Source organism: Festucalex cinctus, chromosome 1 (assembly GCF_051991245.1).
Source record: "Festucalex cinctus isolate MCC-2025b chromosome 1, RoL_Fcin_1.0, whole genome shotgun sequence".
NCBI lineage: Eukaryota > Metazoa > Chordata > Actinopteri > Syngnathiformes > Syngnathidae > Festucalex > Festucalex cinctus.
In genome coordinates this window covers 10,339,598-10,366,503 of record NC_135411.1, presented here as the reverse complement: position 1 = coordinate 10,366,503, position 26,906 = coordinate 10,339,598, and the positions used below count along the sequence as shown (strand labels likewise).

At 38.8% G+C, this 26,906-nt stretch overlaps 3 protein-coding genes across 4 annotated transcripts; 1 reads left to right on the top strand and 2 right to left on the bottom strand.

The window, feature by feature from the left end:
* Positions 1-963: 963 nt before the first annotated feature.
* Positions 964-8,209, bottom strand: LOC144015086 (dehydrogenase/reductase SDR family member 12-like). The gene is made up of 10 exons (XM_077515407.1): positions 8,042-8,209; positions 7,382-7,515; positions 7,221-7,303; positions 4,831-4,926; positions 4,677-4,758; positions 4,537-4,598; positions 4,325-4,429; positions 4,173-4,263; positions 1,340-1,477; positions 964-1,267 (listed from the first exon to the last, which is right to left on the bottom strand). Exons 1-10 carry the CDS (start codon positions 8,095-8,097, stop codon positions 1,131-1,133), a joined length of 984 nt encoding a protein of 327 aa, XP_077371533.1. The 5' UTR covers positions 8,098-8,209; the 3' UTR covers positions 964-1,130.
* A 1,156-nt stretch (positions 8,210-9,365) lies between these two features.
* LOC144015095 (AP-1 complex subunit sigma-3-like) lies at positions 9,366-19,222 on the top strand. Of its 2 annotated transcripts, XM_077515419.1 has the most exons (6): positions 9,366-9,589; positions 12,080-12,258; positions 12,415-12,523; positions 14,863-15,000; positions 18,523-18,581; positions 18,759-19,222. In XM_077515419.1, exons 1-5 carry the CDS (start codon positions 9,587-9,589, stop codon positions 18,565-18,567), a joined length of 474 nt encoding a protein of 157 aa, XP_077371545.1. In that variant the 5' UTR covers positions 9,366-9,586; the 3' UTR covers positions 18,568-18,581; positions 18,759-19,222. The 2 variants fall into 2 exon arrangements, with proteins under 2 accessions (XP_077371545.1, XP_077371549.1); XM_077515423.1 differs by lacking the exon at positions 18,523-18,581 and having other exon boundaries at positions 9,370-9,589.
* A 1,101-nt stretch (positions 19,223-20,323) lies between these two features.
* Positions 20,324-22,290, bottom strand: scg2b (secretogranin II b). The gene has a single exon (XM_077515399.1). It carries the CDS (start codon positions 22,235-22,237, stop codon positions 20,453-20,455), a length of 1,785 nt encoding a protein of 594 aa, XP_077371525.1. The 5' UTR covers positions 22,238-22,290; the 3' UTR covers positions 20,324-20,452.
* Positions 22,291-26,906: the final 4,616 nt, after the last annotated feature.

Genomic DNA, 26,906 nt, shown 5'->3' with positions numbered 1-26,906 from the left:
GTTGATTTTTTATCCAAGTTGAATGTAAAATGAGGTTTTGGAGATATTTTGGTGCGAACACTAAATTGGCATTAGGTACAAGTGAAAAAAAAGTGTTTATGAGCCATAAATTTGAAAATATATTGTTTTTTTTTGTAGATCTGTCAAAAGATTAAATTTTTTAATCAGAGTACTCGCATCTTAGAATTTTGATTAATCATGATTAATCACTGACTTAAAAAGGCTTTTTTTCCCCAACATATTTTGCCCGCTAAATTTGAAGCACACCTGTTATGTAAAATTTTTCAACATTTAATGTTATGAGGACGTCTTCAAAAATTTAGATCAACTGCACACGCTCATCGTGCTTTTTCTAATCAATTAATTATTTACATAAGTTAAAATGGGGAAAAAATGACCTACGGCATATGTAAACATTTATTAAATGCTTTACTTTAATGCATGTAGTTTTGTTTATTGCTCAAACTCCAACAGCTACCTTTAACGTAACCATCCGCTGTCAGCTAAAAAGGATCATCTGCGGTCAAAATTAGTAGTGTGATTAATCTGTGGTAAAACAATGATTAATGTGATAATTTTTTGTGATTAACTCATTCACTCCCAAAGACGTATTTATACGTTTTTTTAGGTTTTTTGTTTGCTAGAGTTTTTGTATGACGGCTTTGATGCAGTTTCTGACCTGAAGTGGTCGCTTAAAGTGATAGTAGTTATTACAAAAAAAAAAAAAAAAAAAAGTGTGCTTCATCTGTTTCATTCATTTTTATTTTTTTTCTAACAACTACCATCACTTTAAGCTTCCACTTCAGGTCAGAAACTGCATCAAAGCCTTCATACAAAAACTCTAGCAAACAAAAACCTAAAAAACGTATAAATACGCCTTTGGGAGTGAATGAGTTAATTAGTTAACGCTTTAACTTTGACAGCACTAGTTTTTTGCTTCAATGCAGACATGTTTGAACCAAATGCATGTACATTTGTAGCTTTTATTGTTCTTAAGATGCATGTACAGTATGATTTCCATGTGCCCTGGTAGAATGTGTCTTCAGAATTCTGCAGTCCTTCAAATAAGTTAACCCCAAAATGTGTCTCATTCCCCATGACTTCATTCAATTGGTTACAAGAGTCAACATTTATACGACTTTGGATGTGCCGGGCTTTGATTGCACGGCTTTGGCCAGCATCTCCAGCTGAGAGATGAAAGTCAGAACCTCCACAGTAGAACTGCGAGTCCAAGCGAGAGGCAGGTGGGTTGGGACGGCCTTCCGATCTGCAATTATAGACGTGTCACCGTGTGAGAAAAAGAAAAGGCACAGAACACCTCCCAGAGTTGTTTCCCCACCTTGAAAGAACTTCCCGCTGTCAGTTGTGCCAGCAGCTTTGGATACGGCCAACCATATCACGGTGTCGGCTCCTTGCTCTGGACTACGCAGCCTCTGTCCCATCATACTGTGGAACTGAGGCATTGACGTGGACACGGCTGCAAAAGGAATGGGTCAAATTCAATATGTATTAACTCATTCACTCCCATCCATTTTCACAGAAGCAACCCCCTTTGCTCCCAGCTGTTATACTAGATTTTGACTGATTTTACAAGGCCCACAGAATATTGTGTTCTATTGCTATCTAAACATGGAACCTACAAAAAGAAACATTAAGAGTCTTTTCTTTCAACAGGAAAAAAAATAAATAGATTTGTGTCCGTTTCCGTACAGATAGGTTTCCTTGATATTCGCATTCCAGGTGAAAACACTATCAAAAAGAGCTTATTGCAACATAGCCCTGGCTGATCTCACCCACCACCTGCTGGCCATTTTGTGTAGTAACTGACATTGTTTTAAGCCACCTCTTCATGTCAGAAGCTGAACGAAAGCCTTCTGTATGCTCTTGCATTTAAAAAAAATAAAATAAAAAATCATTAAAAAACGTATAAAGAGTTAAACTGCTCATTTTTATGCTACAGGAATGTTCATTGCTCTAAGGCAGTGGTGCCCAAACTACGGCCCGGGGGCCATTTGTGGCCCGTCGTCCATTTTCCAGTGGCCCGCGACATATGCTAAAAATGGCATTTGACTCAGTTCAAATAAAATAAAAACAAAGATGAAGAACAATTTTGTAAATGAAATAAAATAAAAACGAAGATGCTTTTTAAAAAAAAGAAAACTAACTGAAACTACATTTTATGTTTACAAAACTAACTAAACTAAAACGAACTATAAATATAGCAAAAATGTCCTTTGTTTTAGTCTTTGGTAATTAATTTAATGCATGAGCCTTTGGAGTTGATTTTAAAGTGATTTTTATTAGATTTACTTTGATATAAACCAGAATAATGACATTGCGCCCATGGTGTTTTTTTCAAATATTGCGCACAAGTAATACACATAAAAAAATAAAAAATAAAATAAAAAATAGCTAAAACTGAAAATAACTAAACTAAAACTAAGCATTTATTAAATAACTAAAACTAAGAAAAACTAACAGAACCACCCTGAAAACTAATTTAAACTAAATATTAAAAAAAAAAACTCAAAATGAAATAAAAACTAAAATAAAAAAAAATTCCAAAAGTATAGTAACCCTACTGCCATATTACAAATAAATTGGTTTATATACTGTCACATTTTTTCCAAATATGCAAAAGCACAAATAAATTATTTGTACAATTTTTAAGACTAAACACAATTTCTCTTCATAACATTATGTGGCCCTTGCGTCCTGATTTTCTGTATGTGGCCCTCAAATGAAAAAGTTTGGACAGCCCTGCTCTAAGCAAGGAATGGAAGCAATGATGTCATGCCATCGCCTCATGGCGCTTCCTTATCACCCAATCAGATTGCTCTGATGTCATCGCTATCATACAACCCCGAGGGCAGTGCTTCCCAGCCGATGTGCCATGAGAGAGCATCACAAGGTCAGAAAATGATTTACCACAAATGTTCATCTATGCCAGTGCTTCTTAATTAAAAAATCTTTAATTTAGCTTTAGCTAGTTTCAGTATTAATTTTAGTTTTGTTTTGTTTTTTTAATGCTTATTACTTGTGTGAAATATTTCAAAAGCACTATGGGAGCGACATCATCTGAAGGTGCTTTTCTATTGGCTGCTGCTAGATGACATCACTTTTCATCCTTTTTCCGGTTAATGTCAAAATAAATCTACTTAAAATCACATTTACAATCATCCCCAAAGGCTCATGCATTAAATTAATTACCAAAGACTAAAATGAAGGACATTTTTGCTATAGTTATAGATAGTTTTGTGAACATGAAAGTTAGTTTCAGTTAGTTTTCGTTTTTCAAAAAGAATTTCCGTTTTTATTGTATTTTGTTAACGAAATTGTTTTTTGAATTTTAGTTTTAGGTTTTTTGTTCGTTTTAGTTAACTAAACCGTGATCTGCATGTATTGATGCTTCAATTAACTAATTTGCTCCCAATAACGTGTAAATACGTTTTTTTTAAATGTTGTAAGTGTCCCAAAGACGTATTTATACATTTCTTTGTTTTTTTATGCTAGAGCATACAGAAGGCTTTGATGCAGCCTCTCAACTGCAAAGAACGGTTGCAGAAATGGTAGTTATTACACAAACGGCCAGCAGGTTGCAGCAGAGCAAAGGAGATCAACCAGGGCCATCTAGAAAAAAAAAAGCTAAATTACTTAGAATTTTAAATAGATTTGAGAAAACTGATGAAATTAAGCTCTCTTATAATGCTAATTGCTGCAAAACGGAAACAGATAGAAACATACTTTTTTTCCCAATGAAAGAAGAGACTTTATTCTTTCTTTTGGTAAGTTCCATGCTTTTATAGCAATTGAACACAATATTCTGTGGGCCTTGCAAAATCAGTCAAAATCCAGTCAAACAGCCGGGAGCGAACGGGATTGCGAAATGTGAAAATGGCTGGCAGTGAATGAGTTAATCTGATTTAAAAAAAAAAATAAAGAAAAAAAAAAAGTGACATTTTCAAACAAACAAAAAAATAAGTAAAACCAAATTGGCTCCTGCCTAAGATGGATAAAACGGATAGATTTTTCTACTTAATTCATATTCCACTGACGCAATATTAATCAGAATATTGTGTTTAGACTAGTAGGAGTGCACGGAACATAATTTGGGGAGGACGATTTTTGTCTTGTATGATTGACTGAACATGGCAGGCGTTTTTTGACTGTACCTGGCGTATCCACCCAGCCAGGATGCATCACAGAGAAGTGAACGTCAGGGTACTCTCTGGCCCACTGTTCCGTCAGCACCACCTGCTGTCTCTGAGAAGAATAGAAAATCATTTATCCTCCAAACAGGCAAATCCCCCACACACACTCCTACCTTGTTCTGGGCGTACACCATGAGGCCATCAAAGTATCCTTTCTCTGACTGTAAATCATCAATCTGGAGCTTCTGGACCAACATCCCCCCTGACGACACAGTGATCTAACAGAGGCATAGTGTGCTGAGAAGCCTTGGACAACAGGCACGGCAAACAAGCGTGCAACAAAAGTGGCACTGTGCAGTGCACTGTGCAGTGTGCTGGCTCATACCACCCTCGGTTGCCGGCTCTTTTGTAGAAGTGGGATGAGACTTTCAGTGAGGAGGTACAGCCCTAATGAGACGGACAGAGGGCCAGATGTCATCTCATGCATACCGTATGTGTACAGCAGCTACGCATGAGGTCTTATACCCATTGTGTTGGTAGCAAAGTTCTTCTCCAGGGCTTCAGCATTCACCTCTCTCTTGTGTATCATGCAGCCCGCATTGTTGATCTGTTGGGTGTCAGAAAATGAAGCATTGGCGTCTCAGAAAATATGAATACTTCATTTTTGGACAGTACCTACCAAGACATTTAAAGATGGATACAGCTTCTTGAAGGACTCGGCAAACTCCCACACTTTGCGGGATTCTGACAAATCTACAATATGGACGTACACCTCCTGCAATAAATACATTCATTATTATTCTCGCACTTCAACTTTGTATAATACCAAAATTCCTTGCTAAACATCAATTAACTCTTTGACCGCCAAAAACATTTAATAAGGATTAGTAAAATCCCAATGTATGGAACCATAAACGTTAAATGATGTCAACTACGTTTTTTTTTGTTTGTTTTTTGTTTTTTTATACATCAATGGCAGTTCACCGTCTAAGTGCAGCACGTGCTGCCTGGTCAATGAGTTGTGGAATAAAAAAACCCTCACTATCTATAGCCAGCAGATGGCAGCATAGTATCTCTTTTCAATGGTCTCAATGTGTATGAAATTTGATGAAACAGAACGTTTTCAAGGAGTTGATGTAAATGATCCAAGCCTTTGTCATATTAAAGTTTTTTTATTTTTATTTTATTTTTTTTATAACGTGGCAGTAAAAGAGTTAAAAAGCGGGGTCTTCCGTTTTCACTCAGGAAAAAGCACTAAATAAATAGAGGATGCATACCCATGAACTCCTTCTCAATCTCCATCTCTGGGCTTTTGTTAATGTGTGGTGGTGATTTTTTCCTCAACCCCCACCCCCCTCCCAGCCTGTATTTTGCCATTTTGTGTTTGTTTTGTGAACAGCAGGACGTTTCTGTGGACAGACAGTTGTTTACCCCTCCAACCAATCGCAGAGCGGAGGGGCGTGTCACTCACTGTCGGCAGACGGGGCCGGGCGAATTTGTCGGATGCATGACGTCACTGCCGCAGCAACTTGACAGCACACACAGATTTTTTTTTTTTTACTCACTCACGCTTTCATGCAAGCTTGATTTTTTTCCCACTCACTCACTCACGCTTTCATGTAAGCTTGATTTTTTTCCACTCACTCACACTTTCATGTAAGCTTGATTTTTTTCCACTCACTCACTCACACAAGCTTTCATGTAAGCTTGATTTTTTTTTTCACTCACTCACACAAGCTTTCATGTAAGCTTGATTTTTTTTTCACTCACTCACTCACTCACACAAGCTATCATGTAAGCTTGCGTGTGTGAGTGGGGAAAAAAAAAATCTGTGCGCGCCGTCAAGTTACCTCCTGCAGCCATTTTACGATCAGGGACTAGAAATTAGGAATGATGTGAATACAAAGTTGCCATAAATTTTTTTTTTGCCATTTTTTAACTACAATCATTAAAAATTCATTCTCTGGTACATATTAAATTGTAAATCTAGTTCAGCATTGTTGTATATCCAATAAACACTATTATGTTTATTGTATATACTGCATTTTTATGACTTTGGTGATAGCTGGAGCGCGCCACCTCTGCCTCGCAACCAGAGAATGGTCGTGTGCAACGGTTGCTCCATGATCTGTTTCTTCTTTGGTACATTAAATAATAATAATAATAATAATAATAATAATAATAAATAATATTAATAATAAATAAATAATTAAATACATAAATAAATAAATAAATACATAAATACATAAATAAATAAATAAATAAATAAATAAATAAATAAATAAATAAATATAAAGTTGTTTCTTCTTCGGTTGTTGCTTCAGGTCTTTCCGGTGCACTGCTGTTGATATAGCGCCTCCGTAATGGCGCAACACTGCAACTGCAGCTAAAATGCATTCCTGCCAAGCTCAATCAACACAGCTAGAGCGCTGTGTTGAGCGATATCAGTGGCTCAGGCTGGAGGTGGGGAGAAATTTAGGTGGAGGTGGCCGCCTCTGAATTTTGTACATAGGAAAAACACTGTTTTTATAGCGCTTTTCCACCTTACAATGCCCTCAAAGTGCTTTACGTTCAACTTCTCATTCACCGACTGATGACGCAACATCAGGATCAACTGAGGGTTCAGTATCTTGCTCAAAGATACTTGGTGGTCATAGTGGCATGGGATCGAACCCAAAACCGGTTGGGAGACGACCACGCCACCCCCGTGTTGCAGAATGGCAAACCTCGTTTGTTTAACAAGGGAAATCTGCCACTAAAACGTTCTATTTCCGATTCCACCTTTGGTCACAAAGCAACACAGGATTCTACTGAAGGTATGCTATTTTAAACTAAAAAAGGAAAACGTTTCCGTAGTTACAAGCAGAAGGTTCAAATCCAACTCAAACCTGTTCACTGCCATCAACACGATTTAAAAAAAAAAAAACTGTGATTTTGGGTGTGAGTCCGAGCTCCAATCTTAATAATATATCAGCTGCACCTGAGTTTAAGTCGCAGGAGCAGTCAGACTATGAAAAAAGTGCCACTTTCAGTAAATAATGTACCTCCATGATGTGGATGACTACTTACAGTATTCGCCGATTCAATAACGATACCCCTTTTGACTTCTTCGGCTTTTTCTTTGTTCCTGCAAACCATGTGCACTCTCCCACCTGCAAGCGCAATTGATGTCATTTAACTTAGACATAAAAAAAGAATCCCATTTGGAAGCAATTCTCTTAGGTGCGTACCTTTCTTCGCTATCGCCAAGGCAGTGGCTTTCCCTATTCCGCTATTGGCTCCAGTGATCATAAAAGAGCGTCCCACGACTGACACATCCAGGTCCTGGGGATCAAAATTTTGAGACGCTGCTTCATATCCCTTCCTACGAGAACAGAATTGACATGTTAAGCACACGCTTAGTGATGATAGAATCAGATTAGCATGACGCTCAATTCAGGTTGGATGATGTCATCCTCAAGACCAGCGACCCAATCAAGGCTGAGAGATCGCCAGGTGATCTTTGTTCCGCTATCTATGTCAGCAACGAACAATGACAGGCAATTCAACATGACAGGGCTCCATTCCCCCGTAAAGGCAGTAAATTGATACAATGTCAAGTGTATATACTTTTAGTGGCATTTTTGTTTGATGCTGTATGTAAAGTATGTGCCTCGGCCCAAGTAAAGGTTGGGAAACATTGCTCAAGTCAAATCAACTATCAATGGGACGATTGTGATGTCACATAAAGGATAGTTTGTGTGTTGCCATTCAGTGATCAGGCCTTTCATAATTCCTCTACATAGCTCAAAGAAATACACACAAAGAAGTTTAAACAACACATATAAAAGATCAGTGATATTATCTAAACATTAACGCATCAGAAAGAGACATTAAAATAGTTGACTGACCTTGTATAATGGTGTATTCCGTTTAAAAACCAGATGGTATTTCGGTACAGGGACATGGCAATCAAATGTTAACTTTGCAGAAGCCTGAAGCAAGTGTGATTCCTTTGGACAACCACTGTGACAGATGAGTGTCACATGGAGGGGAGGGGCCGTCATGGCGCCCTCTGTCGGCACTACAAAAAGGTAAACTCATTGAGCACGTCGCCCGCAGCTGTGGTACGTCAGCGCGTCCGCCATATTGGATGTGGGACACCTGCTCATAAAGTTATGCACTTGGGACGTTTTATGTGGCACAAATTCAGCTACATTCACAAAAAGAATGTTAAAAGAGGAACTAAACCCAAGATGTTCTGTTATACATATTGTAATGCTGGCTAAACAACCAGACCAAGTGTGTCGCTAACGGCTCTCTTTAATCAACTGCTTTAGCACAAAACATCAGGCTCAAGTACCAGCCAATAGCGCGTAGTTCCACAAAACAAAACACAGAGATGCCATCAGGGCCCGTCCAGCCCATCGGAAATTAGTATACCCAGACCGCACCCCTATAGGTCGCTACAATATTTTAAATGTGGAAATGTGTAGCTTTACCAGGTGCATTTTACTTCAATGTTTTAAGTATTTATTGGTTGAAAGAAGAAGGAGAAGAAGAAGAAGTAGAAGAAGTAGAAGAAGAAGAAGAAGAAGAAGAAGTCATTTGTTGCTACTCTTGCTTCACTTGTATTCTACTTTGAAATGATTTTGTCCAACATGGTGCCGATCATACATTGATGAATTATTCTGTTAATTCTTCCATGAATGCAATATTGTGTATTGCTAAAACAAACAATGTATTCTTATTCTTTAAAAATGTTGTGGTTTTGTTCTCCTTTATATGTCATTATACAGCTACTTCCCTCGTGCACTATTTAGCTGCATAGTACTTCTGTGGTGAAATTAGATTTAAATTTTTACTTTGGTTCCCTTCAGATTTATTTCTTGTGACAAATCAAATCTATATATTTCTATCTGTTTGCCTGCTTTCCCTGCCTATATACCTATTTCGCACAAAGTCAGGAAATTGTGTGATAAATTCCAAATATATATATATATTTTTTTTTTAAGCTCTAACCTCTGGAGCCAAGTATAACATAAAAGAGGCAGTCTCATCTGACCCATCCAATATGGCAGCAATGTTGACCTATCAGACAGAGACAGCGGTGTTTATTTTTATGACGTCTACTCTTTAGCACGCCCTCTTTTTTTAGCGTCTCATTTGTTCCAAGTCGTGGCAAAAGTCACGTGATACTTCTTTAAAACGCTCTTGCAATCAGCCAATCAAGGTGCTCGAGGTGTGCGCTTGCTCCAGCAGCGACAGGCACCGCCCGGCGGGACACGGAAGAAGGGCGGAGCTTAGCAACTTTCCTCACACAGTGGCTGTCGACGGTGGTGGACGACTGGACGGCTAAAATAAGGTTATGTGTTTTAAAAGGATATCGTGACCCCGTGTGAGGGTTGAACTTATATTTTCCATCCGTGGGACGCCTTGATTAACCCGCCGGCAATATGGTAAGTGAGCCCCACGCCCGAGTTTTAAAGATAAAAAGCTAGCATCACCTTTTTGCACCTGTTGTCGCTGACAGGTTGTTAGCAACAAAAACCTCCCAACAACTTCATCTCTGTCCAATGAGCTCTTTTTTTTCTTTTTTTTTTTGCCCTTTCTGTTATCTTCACGCCGTGGTTTGTACTTTCAGTGAGCTTTCGTTGTGTTTTAAGGACATTTATTTAATTATTTATTTATGTATGTTTTTGTAATCGGAGAAAAAAAATATTCCAACCGTGTAACAGGAAAACAGGTTTGGTCACTTTGCATTATTTTCCGCCTTCATTTGCCTTCTCAACTGAAACTGATCTCTCTGTCCCACCACACTGACGTATGGTACAGACATACGTTTAATTAAAAAAATAGTAACCCTATTTAAGACATTATAGAATAAGACATTATAGTAATATGCTATTTAAATATAGGGCTGCTCGATTATGGACAAAATAATAATCATGATTATTTTGGCAATAACTGAAATCACGATTATTAAAATAATTGTTTATTTTTGGTACAAAACAAGCTAATGTTTAAGCATTTAAAAATATTAAGACCAATTAAAAAAATAATAGAAACACTATAATTATGTAAGTCCCCTTTGGACCAAACAAAAAATATCATAATGTATATTTATGATAATATATATTTATTTATTTATGTTGGCGAAAACTTGAAGTTGGAGTGCAGCAGCATGTGCACTGTGCAGTAATGTGATAATTTGTTTTTATTTATTTTTTGTACAAAACAAGAAAATGTTTCATTCAACTTAAAAAAAACAACAACAAAAAACAGAGGAATAAAATTATTTGAAACACTAATTATGTAAGTTACTTTGGATGAAACAAAATTGATTAAATTAGTTATTTCAATTTTTTTTAAAGGTGCGAATGTATAAATTTAAACAACTCAAAAATTAGTGTTAATCTTTTTTTTAAATAATTATGTTGATTTTGTAATTGTGGAGTGTAATAATTGAAATTGTAATTGAATTTTGAGTAATTTCACAGCCCTATTTAAATGTATTTTATTTTTACTATCGAGGGGTGTACAGTAGATAACATTTTGCCTATCTCATATTGTTAATTATTAGATATGGGGGAATACTGTGACCAGCATTATTTTTAAGTTATTGGGTACTCGTGGAGAATGTGATACCAGACAGGATACTTGCGGGGAAAAATAATCTGACATTGCGTAAGGCCTCCTCGGCAGTAGTTGGTGCTATACTGTGGCAGTTTGACACATCGGCGACTCATCATCTGCACCAGAAAGAAACATTTTCTCAGTTTTTTTGTCATTGTGTTAAATTAAATTTAGGTATTGTATAGCTATCGGTACTCCAAATACTAGTATTGGTCCGGGAAAAAAAAAAAAAAAAAAAAAAAAGTCATATCGGCCAGCCCTATAAATACAATCAAAATACAGTTTTTTTTTTAAAAAGAATTTTGATGCACTGCAATTCCAGATTGTCACAGAAATAAAATTATACTTAACACATTCACTGCCAATGACGACTATAGAAGTAAAAAATCCAAGCAAACAGCCAGTGCAAATTTTGACAAGAAATTTGAATTTAGTTTTAGTTATTCATAGTTTTCATTCATAGTTATTGATCATTGTTGTTATTAATAACCATCGTGCGTAGAACGGATTCCCGTTACCCTACAACACGGGTGTTGACGTTCTTGTGGTCGGTCTTGGTCTTACTGAGACCACATACTGGGTCTCGGCCTCTAAAAGTCAATTTTAGTCGACTAAAATTGCTCTTTATTTTTGTTGACTAAAATTGTATTAAAACTAAAATACAATCAGGTGACTGAGTTATGACTAAGAAATTTAGTCAGAAGACGATAACTAAAACTAAAATTTCTTTTTTTTTTTAAATTATTAACATTTAAATTTAATTATTATTATTATTATTATTAATTTTTTTTTTTCCAAAATTAACACTGGCTGTTTGCTTGGATTTTTGACGTCTATAGTTGTCATTGGCAGTGAATGAGTTAAAGGTCAAAGGAGGTAAAGTCAGAAATTTAAATGCTGCTCTCATACAGAGGTGTATGCATTGCATATTTGGTGGTATCAAAGAAAAAAATACCTTAAATGCTCCAATATTAGAAAAGTTTAATTTTTACTGTAAATGTGCCACATACTATGATCCTTAAATATGCTTCTTGATTACAAACAAACAAGCTAAGACAGGGTAATTATGTCACATAGTGTGCACAAAAAGAACATTCTAACACCATGCAAACGCCTCTCTTGCTGTGTTGGTATCATTAAATGTGTTGCTTGTTTGAATAGTCAAGTTATTCTTTAATGAGCCATGGCAGCAGCAGAACACATGTTGCTCTAGTAGTTAATGAGCTAAGGAACTCGTGTCTGTTGGTACGGGACCTGCATCGGCCCCTCTTGACTCCGCCCACCAACCCTTCCTGTGTGTCCCGTGTCGTCAGATGCGATTCCTGCTCCTCTTCAGCCGCCAGGGCAAGTTGCGCTTGCAGAAATGGTACACGCCCATGTCTGATCGGGAGAAGAAAAAGATCATCAGGGACATGACCACGGCCGTGTTGGCACGGCAACCGCGTACCTGTAACTTCCTGCACTGGAAAGACCTGAAGATTATTTACAAAAGGTGGGTGGGGCCCTGCATTCTTTCCTTACAGCCACTTACAAAGCAAGTGTACCTGTTTCTTATCTTCTCATCGACGCACACCCCTAAGTATCTAATAGATCAACTCACTAACTGACTTTCTAACCTTATTCTGTCCATTTTTTTCCCCCCATCTAGATACGCAAGCTTGTATTTCTGCTTGGCTATAGAGAACCAGGAGAACGAGCTGCTCGCTTTGGAGGTTATTCATCGCTACGTTGAGCTGCTGGACAGATACTTTGGCAATGTATTTTCTCCTTCGCCTTCTTCAATTCATATTTGAGCAGCTGTTCTATTAACGACAATAATGATATTGGTGATATTAATTATAATGTGCTCTGTCACACATGTCAACCTTAGATTTGGATTCTAAAACATTTCCCATTGAGGTGTTATTTGTTGGACAGCAATTTTCTGAATTAGGTGTTTTGTAAATGTACCTTTTTAGCATTTTTTAAAAATATATTCTTCATTATTTGTAAAAAAAAAAAAAAAAAAAAGCACATTTACAGGACTGTCTCAGAAAATTAGAATATTGTGATAAAGTCCATTCTGTAATATTGCTGATTATGGCTTAAGAAAACTCAAATATCCTATCTCAGAATATTAGAATATTTCCTCAGACCAAGTAAAAATAAAAAATAAAAAATTGGCTTCATAATCAGCAATATTAAAACAATAAAAGGCTTGCAATATTTCAGTTGATTTGTAATGGATCCAGAATGTATGGGATTTTTGCTTATTTAATTGCATTACAGAAAATAATGGACCTTATCACAATGTTCTAATTTTCTGAGACAGTCCTGTATGGTATTTGTACTCTTTCTGTAATGGTGTAAAATGCCACAAGATGGCGCCAAGTCCTGTCTAAATAGAAACTGGTTACAACAAAGGACTGACAGGCAAGCTTTTTAGGTAGGGAAGGAGATAAGTCTGTTGTTAGGAGAGTCTTTTGTGCAGTTAAATTAACTAATAGCTAATAGTTAATTAACTTTGTGCATTTGTTTTTAATGGCAATGTAGTTGATATTAGGGATTATGTTTTGTGGTCCAGTACAGTAATAGCCCCTCCATTGCAGGTTACGGGTTAACAGCAGCTTTGATTTACTTTGGGTTTTTGGCAAAAATGACAGGAATGATAATGGGTTTTAATATATTTTTATTTTTGGTAAGTATGTAGAATTATTATTATTTTTTTATTTCCGCCGTTGACCAGCATTGTACGTTATAGTTTGAATCCTGTATGTCGCAAAAAAATAAAATAAAATACACATATGACCTGATTCCGCCATTCAGAGTGTCACGATCGTTTGGGCAGCCATCTTGCGTTGCCAGTGTCGCTGATAGCTTCTGTTTGGTTTTCACTGAAAACACTGTTATATGTGCGTGTTTTATGCCAGGATCCCTGCATGGATTAATGAGAACCTCTCAAATAATCTTCACTGTTTGCATCAGACATTCAGACTATACTGAATATTTCATAGCGATTTTTCTTCTCCCCATTCTGTAATGTCATTTTAGTGGAGTGTCAACCTGACATGTCGTGCACTTCCAAAACGGCATCGATGGAGCCACCCAAGTACTGCATATAAATGAAGAAACAGAACCAGCAACTGGCCATAGACATGCTCGTAACTTGGGCTGGGTAACGATTCAGATTTCCAAAATCGATTCGATTCAGAAGGGTCCGATTTTATTCGTTATTTGAAGGAAAAACGCTCCCGAAGTCGATGCTAACTTCCTGTTAGCATTTGCTAACTTCCTGTTAGCGCTAGGCTAGCGATGTTTTAAAGACAAAGCGTGTTTTGAATTTAAATATGCAGTGGATGTAATTCTTAACGTTGTGTATTTCGTTTTACAGTTAACTCCAACTGTGGTGTCATTAAACAGCTTAAAGGACGCTTCGGGACAACAGAATAACATGCGCTACACACTTGCTGGTTGCTAATGCTACGCAAGCAAAAATGGTGTATTCAGTTTACTTTCACAGCGTCGGAAACTTCGGCTTTCTTTGATAATGTTTTAAGGGGAAAATAATCGTCCATTTACCAGTCGCTCAATTGGCCGATTGTTTTGGCCGATGTTTGAAGGCCAATAATTGACCAATTATAATCGGCGGCCGATTAATCGGTCGGGCCCTATTTGACACATTAATTTACGGGGGAAAAACTGTATTAAAAGTATCGATTCATGGTTTTATGAATTGATGTTGGGCTATGAAAAGGAATATCGATAATAATATATTTTAGACCCAGCCCTTCTCGAACACCCCTGCAATGGAAGCCAATTTACTGTATAATTACGGATTAAACAATGAATACAGGCAAATATTAAACATTTCTGAGGGTGTCAATTACGCTTAGTTTTTCGCTCTTCACGGTAGAGCTCAGTTTGTGACCCTTGCAGAAACTACCGCCAGCATACAACCTGTGCCGAACACCTTACGTTAAAGCCATTGAAACACAATTTGAACGCTCTCTATCTTTAAATGAAAATGTTCATGAAAAGGCATTTTTAGGCTGTGAGAGGATTGCCGTTCCACCGTCTCCTGTCTTATCTGAACTAATCCCCTCGTCTCCCCTCCCAGGTGTGCGAGCTCGACATAATCTTTAACTTTGAGAAGGCCTATTTCATCTTGGACGAGTTCCTCATGGGAGGGGAAATCCAGGAAACCTCCAAGCAGATTGTGAACCGCTCCATCGAAGCCTCAGACATGTTGCAGGAGGTGAGATGCAAAACAAAAACAAAAAAAAACACACACCAGCAAGTGGCTCGCAACTGTGGCATGAGCGTGGAGCATCTGTTTTGCAACGCACGGCATCATTAATGACAGCAGCCGAATACAACGCTGGCATTTTTAATTGGTTTAATATCACTCATGTATGAGCTTTTAGAAATCTGTTAAAGTACCAAGAGACTCTCCGAAAAGATTTCACACCATTTTGAGCCACTTGGCTGCATTTGCATTCATGCAGTATATTACTGTACAGCCTGAAAACGCACATATGAGGCATTTACATGGACAGCAGTAACCTGATACCTAATAAACGGATGTCCTTAGCTTCATCAAATGTCGACTGGGAATTTATAGATGGCATCATCGAATTGAGATTATTTCCTCACAAGTGGAAAGTTTCTGTCCATGTAAACATTGCCACACATTGCGCACAAGGTGAAGGCAACACCAGTCACACACAGTTGCGGCTTGTAAGAATAACGTGTTTGAATGTTGGTGCTGACTAGCGTCATGAAAGCTAGGCATACACTTCGATACCAACAAACTGCTTTGATTTGCCCAGTGTATGCCCAGTTTTTGTCGTCCGGGCCTGTCTCAAGGTGGCATTAGTTTGACTCTTTATAAACATCAAATCAAATGTTTGGGTATTTGTGTTGGGTAGATCGTGTCTTCGTTATGACACAGTTCACTTCACTTTGAAACGACTCCCTATTTGTGAGGCTAAAACGCCGTCGGCAAACATACAGTTGAAAAATGTAAAACAGTATCATGTAAATATAACTCAACTCAACTTTATTTATAAAGCGCTTTAAGAACAGGCGTTGCTGTATACAAAGTGCTGTACATAAACATCAGTTTTGCAGTAAACAAGAACAAAGCAACGGTATTGTAATACAATGCTGCAAAACCATTTTGAACCATCGTGATGTATTCATCTTATCAGTCTTCTATCGTAGACATTATACATCCAAATGCAAAGAGTGATGTGGTGCAAAATCACGTTTAGGCTAAATAAACAACAACAAAATCTGTCTGCTGATGAAAAACCTATGAACATTATGATAAAGGAAACCCTGTGTTAGTGTTAGTCTAATTTACTGAGGGCCTAAGAGCTAATTAGAGCTGCACCATAACTTTGAGATTCATTTTCTTCTACCTTTCGTCTTCCATTTTTGTTTTTGTTTTTTTCTTTTGTGTGTCTTTTTTTTCAGATGTAATTTTTCATACATATATAGATTTTTCTGCCTTTCTGTCAAGTTTAATTTTTGGCAATTTTATGAGCATATTATGGTCATTTTCTGCCTCTCTTCTTTATTTTATGGTGATTTTTGAGATTTCTTCTTTTTTTTGGACATTTATAATTACTTTTTAAAGTTTTTTTTCTTTCCTGCCTTTTTAAAAATTAATTTTCTAACTTTTTGGGGAATTTTGTATACATTATATTGTCAATTTCGCGAATTGTTTTGTTTTTGGACATTTTTCGTTTTTTTGAAAATGGATTGTGACCTTTTTTTGCAGAGACAAAGACATTTTACTGTTACTTTTTGAACATTTTTTAAAAAAAATTTAAATACGTTTTCTGACTTTTTTTTTTTTAAATACATTTTCTGACTTTTTTTTTTTTTTTTTTTTAAGCAATTTTGTGTACATTATATGTTAATTTTCTGCTTTTCCTCTTTTTTTCTTTTTCATTTTATGGCCACTTTTTAGACATGTTTAATTTTTGTTTTTCTTTTTCATCTGCCTTTCGTCTCTATCTGGCAACTTACAAATTTGAAATGGACATCTAAAGAATAATCTAAAGAATATTTAATATGAAAATGTGTATGTATATATATATATATATATGTATATATATATATATATATATATATATATATATATATATATATATATATTAGGGGTGTTCAAAAAATCGTTTCGGCGATATATCGCGATACTACATCGCGCGATTCTCGAATCGATTCAATAATCGGCAGAATCGATTTATTTTATTTTTTTTATTATTTTTATTTTTTTTTATTTTTTTTTAGGATTCACACCTTGAGCATGGAAGAATGTTATATGAACGGAACATTAAGCCTTAATATTTTATTTTAATGCTGTTTAAACATGAAACAGATTACAACCTCTATAAGACTGAAATTTCAGATAAATAAATAATACATTTTCATATAAATCTTACACTCTACAAGCTTACTGATTAGTATTTTCTAAATTTGAATGAAAAAAATCGCAACAATCAACTTATAAATTCGTATCGGGATTAATCGGTATCGAATCGAATCGTGACCTGTGAATCGTGATACGAATCGAATCGTCAGGTACTAGGCAATTCACACCCCTAATATATATATATATATATATATATATATATATATATATATATATATATATAATTATTATTAATGAAGCGCATTTAAAGAAAAATGTTTGAAAAAAATTTCTACAATTTCTTTCTTTCTTTTTTTTTTTTTTTTTTTTTTTATAAATCGATTCAGATTTCCAAATTCGATTTGATTCAGAAGGGCCCGATTTGATTCGTTATTTGAAGGAAAAACGCTCCCGAAGTCGATGCTAACTTCCTGTTAGCATTTGCTAACTTCCAGTTAGCGCTAGGCTAGCGATGTTTTAAAGACAAAGCGTGTTTTGTACTTAAATATGCAGTGGATGGAATTCTTAACGTTGTGTATTTCGTTTTCCAGTTAACTCCAACTGTGGTGTCATTAAACAGCTTAAAGGACGCTTCGGGACAACAGAATAACATACGCTACACACTTGCTGGTTGCTAATGCTACGCAAGCAAAAATGGTGCATTCAGGGTACTTTCACTGTAATTTAGCATCTCCGTAACAAGCACAAAACTGAAATCTTTTGCTTGCCCCACTAGTTGTCACCCAAGGACCGGCGCAATGGTTAGGGATCACCGGTCTAATAACCTCCAGCATGGCTCCAGCCGAGATCTAATCACCCAACCACAAATGACCCAACGTTTTGTTTTGATGTTTATTTCCTGAACAGTAACTTTTCCTACTAGGTTTTGCATTGAGCTCCAGCATGGGAAGGTGTTGTTTCAGTGTAGTTGTGTGAATGTGAGCATCTCCAGTAGTCAGTGTGATGGTCCAGTTTGATGAACGGTGGCGCTGCTAAGGCCTCCAGCGAGTCCCGTTGCTAATCGGCTTCTGGATGTTTGCTGTTGTGTGCAGTGTATGTGTTTGCTGCCTGATTTTCCACCCTTGCGCGAGTGTGCATCTCTCTCGCTCCCTCTTGTCTCTTTCTCTGCCTGCCAAGTGTTAGTCGCTAGCGAGAGACAGTTTTGCGTCGACGGGGGTGGCGTGGCGTAGGTTTAGCGACACTTCCCGCTCTCGTTAGGCTGGCGGCTGTGTGTGGCCAAGTCGTTCCCCTGGGTGTGTTCTTGCGTGCTTCTCGGTAAAGGCTCGACTAACACCTGAGTTTGGATTTGATGCCGTCGTCGTTGGCAACCATTGATTGTGATCATTATCGCTTCAGGATGGCAGCAATGATTGGTATGAGGTGGAGCTGTTTGGACCTTGAATATGGACAGACAGGTTAGATGTTCCGCTTGTGTTAGTGACTGTGTGTCGGTGTTCTCAGCACCTTCATTAATTCCAGGTGACGTGTTAAACGTGTGCCTCTGAATATTCATCTTATCACACAATTGAGCGCAAAGACCCCCGAGAAGGTGATTTATCCTCTGTTGTGTGCTTTTCTACTTTCTTTTCTAGACAATGGAGGAATATATGAGCAAGCCGGCATTTTGACACAGGAAAAGGGACGAAGTAAAGCTCAGGGCCTAAATATGTAAATACAACGATGACGTGGAAGTTGGATTAATTTTGAGCCTGCTAAACATTCTCAAGATGAGAGACGAAGGCTTCATTTACAAGTAAATATCAATTTTCTTGATCTTGCACTCGTTTGAAAATGAAAGGGGTGAACATATTTTACAGGTGTGCTGAATGTTATGAATATATTGGAATTTAACCTTGTGAATTTATGATTTAATAATTTGACAATGTGAAAAAGTACATTTGCCAAATGAAATGATTCATTTGTTTTAATCTGTCAAATCTCAGATTGATTGTGCCATCTTTCTTCTGAGAGCTCTTGCTAGAGTGGGTGTAAAAAAAAATATTTTTGATAACAATTTGGAGCTTCTAATTAAAAGTGTATTTTGATAACCAACTCATGTGAACGACTCCTGTTTATTTATTTATTTATTTTTTTAATAAGCAACACAACTCAGCAAGAAGAAAAATAATACCGCTGATGCTTTATTCATCTGTGCTTCATCACACATTATTGAGCATGTACAAAATGGTTTAAAAATGAGCATACATAGCACAACCACTGGTAGGCCGACAACGCAGTATGAAAAGCGATTGGAAGGCAGGCTGATATTGAGACTGGTCAAGAACGATCCATAATCATAATTACAACAACTTCACGAACCCTGAATATACGCGGAGCCACGGCAGCACTCATTCCAGTCAGCTCCAACTGAACATAACCCAGATTGTATTCTCAAATGTTAGGAAAGTTGAAGGGAAAACTTTCGAGGCTGTCCGAATGTACAGCTAGATTCATACATACTTCAATTTGACAGATATCAATTCATATTAAATATAATAGTCTGTTTCTACGAACACAATGTAAAACTTTAACAATGTCTCAAAACTTAATTAGAAACTCATATTTGATATTTATACTTGTTGAAGTGGAAGTCAACATTAAACATTTCTTGACAATAATGTTATATGTGACCTCACTAGTCTAAACATGACATTCTGATTAATATTACATTTGTGTAATATGAGTTAAGCAGCAACATCCAGCCGTTTTTATCCATCTCAGGGGGCGGCCATTTTGCCTTCTTGCTGTCAACTGAAGATGACATCATAGTTACTCAGGGCTCAGGCACTGACCAATCACAGCTCACCTTTTTTCTGAAGCTAAGCTGTGATTGGTTGTTACCTGAGACCAGAGCAACATTGATGTCATCTTAAGTCGACAGCAAGTGGCAAAATGGCCGCCCCCTGAGATAGATAGAAACGCCTGGATTTTGCTTCATACCTCATATTCCACAAATGTTATTAATCAGAATGTTTCTTTAGACTAGTGAAGTCACATAACATATTCTTGTCAACAATGTGTTGGGCTGACTTCTCCTTTAAGAATTTAGAAGTAATAGAAGTTGCAAACCCTGTGTTTTAAATCGTATGTTGGTCTCATCTCCTATGACGTCACTATATTTCTATAATGACCTTGCAGCAAATAGGGACTATATATATACATGTAGATATATTTGTATTTTTATTTTTTTTTATTAGGGTGATATCAGCTATGATTTGTACAATAAAATTTGTAAACTAGATCACATCCACCATACAGAGAAATTTAAATACTATAATCATAGCGTTTACATTCCAGCCACAGCTTTGTCACGGTGCTCCTCCGCTCCTTCTCCCCCCGACGCGGTGCCGGGGGCCGGGGCGGAGGTCTTGGCCTTCATCCCCTCCTCTTCCTCCTTGCTCTGCACCTCAGTGGGCTTCTCCTCCTCGGCCTCCCTCTTGACCACCGGTCTGCTCCCAGAGTCCGCCTGGCTCAAGTAGTCCTTGACGGCCCTCTCGTACAGCTCGTAGGGGAAGTGGCCCTTGGTCTGCGCCTGGGTGTCCCGCTTGGCGATGCCGTTGGGCGGGTACTCGGTCAGGATTTTGGCCGCCAGATAGGTGGTCACCTCGTCCTCCACGTCGCCATCGTCGGAGTCGTCGTCGTCGTCGTTGTCGGCCTGACGCCGAAAGGGCATCTTGTTGAGCTCGGACAGGAACAGATTCTCCCTGCGTCCGGCCGGAGGCGGGATTTTGACCGATCCCGCGTTCGGATCAGGGTTGGGGCCCGCTGGGATCCTATCCGCGGCCGTCTTGGCGGGTCTGGGGATCACCGGATATTCGTTGCTGATGGTCTCCACGCCGATGATGTCCAAAAAGTCCTCTCGGTCCATGTCCTCAGGGGCGGCGGCCTTGCTCTTCAGGGGCAGTCTTCGGCTGAAGTAGCGAACCTTCGGGGTTTGTCCGGGCGTGAAACGAGACGACGTGGGAGGCGGGTTGGGGTGGAGCTTGCGAAGTTCCTCCGTAAGCAGCATGTCGATGAGGTCCTGCGGGGGCACGTGGAGCTTCAAGGACAGCTCCAGAAGTTCCTTCACCGTACGGGGATCCACGATGGAGGGACGGATGAGTCTCTTCCGTTGCTCCCCGGTCTGGTCCCTCTTCTGGGTCTGGTCGGTCATCTCCAGAACTTTAAGTAGATAGTAATCGACCAGCTTGGTGTCATCGTCTGCGTCTTCCTGGTCCTGGCCCGAACGTCTCTGCACTTCCTCCCCCTCGTCCTCCTCCTGATCCGCGAGGGCCCTGTCTGCTTCCTCGTGGCTCCTGTTCACCATCTCCTCGGTCTCCTCGCGTTCCTCCACGGGAACCCACTCCTCTCCGGGGGCTCCGTCCTCGTCGGCCTCCTCGTCCTCATCCCCAAAGATGTCTCTCTTCTGTCCGACAGAAATGGGCATCCTCTCGAGCTCCTCGAAGATTGAGCGAAGGTTGGCGAGGCTCTGAGGCGTGTACTTCTGGTCCAGATCCTCTGTAGCTCGCTTGGAGGCATCCGAGTTCTCCTCATCCTCGAACATCAACGGGTACTTCTTGTGGGCTCTCGGGTAATTGGCGTAATCAGCCGGTGAGCTCTGCGCGGTTTCCGTGCCTTTGGTGCGGTGTCGATGTTGGCGATGGTCATTCCGGGGCGCGGACGCGGGGCTGAGCTTGGCCTGATCCTGGAGGGACTTGAGCAGGGATCTCATCAGCTGTTCCGCGGTGATATCCTGGCGTTCCGCCGGAGCCTCGTCCTCCTGCTGCTGCTGCTGCTGCTGCTGCTGCTGTTGTTGCTGGGAGGCGAGCTGAAGCAACACCCTGAACTTGTCCACTTCGTCGTAGTCGGATGGCGCGGCTCCCGGACGACCCCCGTTACGCTGCTTCAGGTTCTCGATGTACTCCAGAGCTTTGAGCAGGTCGGAACCGGCCGGCTGCCCTTCGTCACCGTCGCCGCCGCGGAGACGGTAGTGGCGGGGGAGAGACGCAGCTTGCACGGCGCATCCGTGGAGGAGGACGGCGAGCAAGACCGCGGCTGTCCCCGCGGGCAACTTGTGGTGGAAATGCAGCATATTAGAGGCAGTTGATTACCTGTGAAGACAAAAACAATGATTACCTATCCATCTTTCAGTCTATAAAAAATATAAAATGTGTTACTGTACTTGTGGTTTTGGTTTTGTAACACCACTTTTTGTTATTGTTTGAAACAAAATGTCACTTTTCTACTAATTGGATTTTTTTTTTTTTTTTTTTTTGGGGGGGGGGTACAAATTCCTAAAATTAGTCTCATTTTCACTCATCTTTAAAGCTATTACACACACTATTAATGTTTTGGTTTAGCTGTTGTCACATTGCTTTTGTTCTTACTTTATGACAAAATACCACTTTGTCCTTTTTTTTTGTGTATAATCCTACTAAATTGCAGTCTTATTTTGCATCTGTCATCGGATCCAATACAGTATCGCAGAATCAAATTGTTTTTCCCTGATTTTTTTTTTTAATAGTACTTTGAATTTTCATTATATTCTCACTTGATCAGACTTATTGGTGGTTGTCAGAATTTGCACCACCCGTGTTGTTAAATCAGATGACTAACACATTGGAGGGAAAAACACCTCTGAATATGGTCTAAATATTTTAAATTGTTCGTCGTCCTCCTCACGACATGATTGCATCTCATGGATGGATTAAATTGACACAAATGGTAAGTATGGATCTTCCAATTCATCTATATGCACATTTGCAGGGGAAGTGTTCCGTTTCTTTTCTATCATCCATCGATCTCATCTGTATGACTCATTCCTCGCGTTGTGAGGTGGCAACGTCGAGATCTCATTGGGCGACAACAGCCAACAACAGCCAGCGCAAAAGATAAACAAATTTAAAGGGGAAAAAAAAAAAAAAAAAAAAAAAGCAGGCAATTCCATCCAAGCGGTGCGAGATTTTCAACGCAATTAATCCACAAAATTTGAAAGACTGGTTAATTCAATACGCGTTTTTTCTTTTTTATCTTTTTTTTTTTTTTTTGGGTGGATTTGGGTGGCGAAATGCGCTTCTTACCTTTTAAAAAGAACGCTCAGACAACAGCGGAGGTGTTGGGCATGTCCCCCTTTGCAGCTTTGTGTCGTGTTGTGTTGTGTTGTTGTGTGTGTGTGCAGGACTCGGAGGAGCTCCTCCGCATATATGAGCAGACACCTGACCACCGCGTCATCGCACAACGCACGCACGCAAGAGCCGCCCCCCCCTTCAAAAACAGCCCATATAAATGATTCACGTTTTTATGGCATAGCATGCAAATAAGCTCGCAGCATTAAAAATAGCACTCGACGCTGTCTGTTGCGCGGTGAGAGCGATATTGATCGTCTATAAGGGCTGTGGATGCATCATATTGGAGCTAATCGGTTCACTCCACTGGCGCTTATGTGTGCAACATATTCATATTTTTCCCTTTGTATTCAACCCTATATAGTTACCGATTGTGGTAATAGGGGTGCCTTGGGGTACACGTTACTTGAATGTGTAACAAAATAATCCTTTAGTGACCCCCTGTTTAAATTCAGGGTAAAACAGCACAGATCAGATTTAAAAAATATAGTATATAGAATATATATATTAAAAAAATATATATATATATATATATATATATATATATATATATAAAATATATTATATAGTTTACAACGACCTTTTAAATAGATAGACCCACCAAGGACACCCAAGCTCATTTTTGAGTGCTATTTTTTATTTTATTTTATTTTTTTTAAGTTACATTTCCTCCACATGACAGGGCAGGTGAGGAGTTAAACCCTCCAGCAGTGACTCACAGGCGCTGTCGCAGTTCAGCAGCTCCTCCTCCTCCTCCTCCTTCTTCTTGCTTCTTCTTCCTCCTATTTCTTGAGATCAGCCAACCAGACGGTGATAAACAGCCTCCGGTTGACTAGGGGCCAAAGCTGCGACACTCCCATCGGTAACAAGATGGCGACGCCGCATGCCGCCCGCCAGATGAGGGGCCCCACAGCATGTGGCGCTGACAAGATTTATGGTGAGATCCAACAGGCTTCTAAAGAGTACTTGTTTCCCTTCATGTGGTGGTCCAATGAATCCTTGCGTCACCTATAGAAGTCCTCCATAGGGTTGCAGCAGGTGCAGTGAAGATCTCACAAAAGTGCTCCTTGTTCTTTTAGCAGGCCTACAACATTGAAGAAATGACACTTCATTACCGTACAGTCAATGCACAGCTTGTGTAACTGTAAATTTACTATCGCTACAAAATAAACCAACACAGCCATTAACTCGTTCCCTCTCAGCCATTTTAACCGAAGCAATCCCCTTCACTCCCAGCTATTTTATTGGATTTGGACTGATTTTGCAAGGCCCTCAGAATATTCTGTTCTATTGCTATAAAAACATGCAACCCATCAAAAGAAAGATTAAAGTCTCATCTTTCATCATGGAAAAAAAAAATTCAATCTGTTTCCGTTTTGCAGCAATTAGCATTAGAATATAGCTAAGTTTCATCATTATTCACAAATCTGTTTAGAATTGTGAGTAATTGAGCTTTTCTTTCAACATGGCCCTGGTTGATCTCCTTTGCTCTGCTGCCACCTGCTGGCCGTTTATGTAGCACCCGTTCTTTGCCTTTGTGAAGCTGCATCAAAGCCTCCTGTATGCTTTTAAATAAATAAATAAATAAATAAATAAATAAATAATGAACGTATAAATATGTCTTTGGGACACAAAACATTTTTAAAAAACGTATTTATACGTTTTTGGGAGCAAATGAGTTAATGTCTAAACCCACTTGCAACAAAAGTGAGTGTACCCCTTAGTGAAAATTTATACAAGAAAAAGAAAATATTTTTATTGTCACAAATGACATCACAATTAGAATACACTTAAAAAAAAATTGAATATGCAAAAGGCACAATGTGTAAACGTATATATAGTAAGTATTAGGGATGTAACAAACGGAATTTTTCAATTTTACTTTGTCAGTTTGACACAAAATATTTTTGTTTTGTGACGCTCTGCAAAATAGGTTCAATGTGACAAAGGCTTTGATCATTCACGGCATCCTTGAAAACGTTTGATTTCATCCGATTTCATCAGATTCCGTCATGTTTCATTGTAATTCAGTACACCGGCAGCCCCTTGAAAAGAGATTCAATGCTGCCATCTGCTGGCCATAGTTAGTGTTTTTGATTCCACAATTCATTGACCAGGCAGCGCCTCCACTTAGATGTTGCACTTCCCATTGATAAAAAAAAAAAAAAAAAATGTAGTTGACGTCATTTAACGTTTATGGCAGCATACATCACGATTTTACTTATCGCTATTAAACGTTTTTGGCAGTCAAAGAGTTAACAGGTCTAAAAAATTTTTTTTTTAAATAAATAAATAAATAACATAAACATAACCATAGTACATGGCGACAAATCCGACCCCTCAACTCAAAGTCAGCTCACTGTAGTGAACCAAATAAAGCCCTTCAGAAAATGTATGTGTGGCTCTTTTATAGGCTGTCTTTGTCCATTATTTTTTTAAATTACAACACAGCTGTTTTTACATTCTATTTGCATCTCAGTTGAGTTCATTAGCGCCGGTAGAAAAGTCAATGCTCTCTCTTTATCTGCTCCTTTCATCATGTCATTTAAAAAAAAAAAACTCTTCTTACTTGTCATCAGCTCTCTAAGGAAATTTAAATCAGTCATAAAGGGACAGATAGTGCGTTTGTAAAAAAGTGCTTTGCAGTCCCACCGTCATGACATCAGATCCCTCGATCGGCGGCAAACAAATCATCTGCCGGCGTTCTCGGTGGCCATTAGCAGATTGCTGGATTATGCGTAAGCGGGCATCCGAAAATAGAAGAAAGTGGTCTCGAAGTGCTCAGGTAGCGATTGATGGGGATGTTGTGCGACAGGCGGCACACAAAGAATGTTTTGCAGAGCCACATTGGCAAATATTCACTATTCAGTATTAGTCACTGGAGGAATACTTAATTGTATCAAACATATTGTGCTGCGTTCGCTGCTATAGCCCGAATATTCATTCACGACATCTCCCCGGGTATTCTTTGCCTTGCAATGAGGTGGATATTATGCCATATTGGTCCGTTTACTTTTCGGCCATTCGTTTTTCCTTCTGAAGCAAGAACACAGAAAACGGGAAACAAACCGATTCCGTTTATTTTATTTTATTTTTTATTTTTTTTATATATGAACAAATAACGGTAGACGACTCGTTTCCCATTATTTGTTTTGTTGAAATAAAAATGAAAATGAAAAACGGGAAACAAGCCTTATCCGATGTTCTATTGTGTGTTTATTTAGCACAAATCGGGAAATGAAAGGTGGCCATAAACCGTTTTTCGCAAGCTGGTTTCTCCTTGACCGGAAGCCGTTCATCTTTTGCGGCACGTCACAAGCTGCTGCTGCAGTGGAAGCTTGCTGCCCCCTAGTGTCTATTTAGAGGCCTCTGACAGACAATGATCTGAGCAGCCACCTTCACTCATTTCTCTCCGAAAGTCCTCTTATAGGGCTAAATTGGCTACGCAGATGTGTAGCAATTTCACTAGACGTCATGTCGTTATTTTTCATTTCCATTATCAAGTTGTGATAGCCATGTTTGGAAGTCCTGAAGAATAGGCGCCAACAAGGACCTCGAAATAGACACTAGGGGGCAGCAAGCTGCTACTTCAGCAACAGCAGTGACGCGCCGCAAAAGATGAACGGCTTCCGGGTC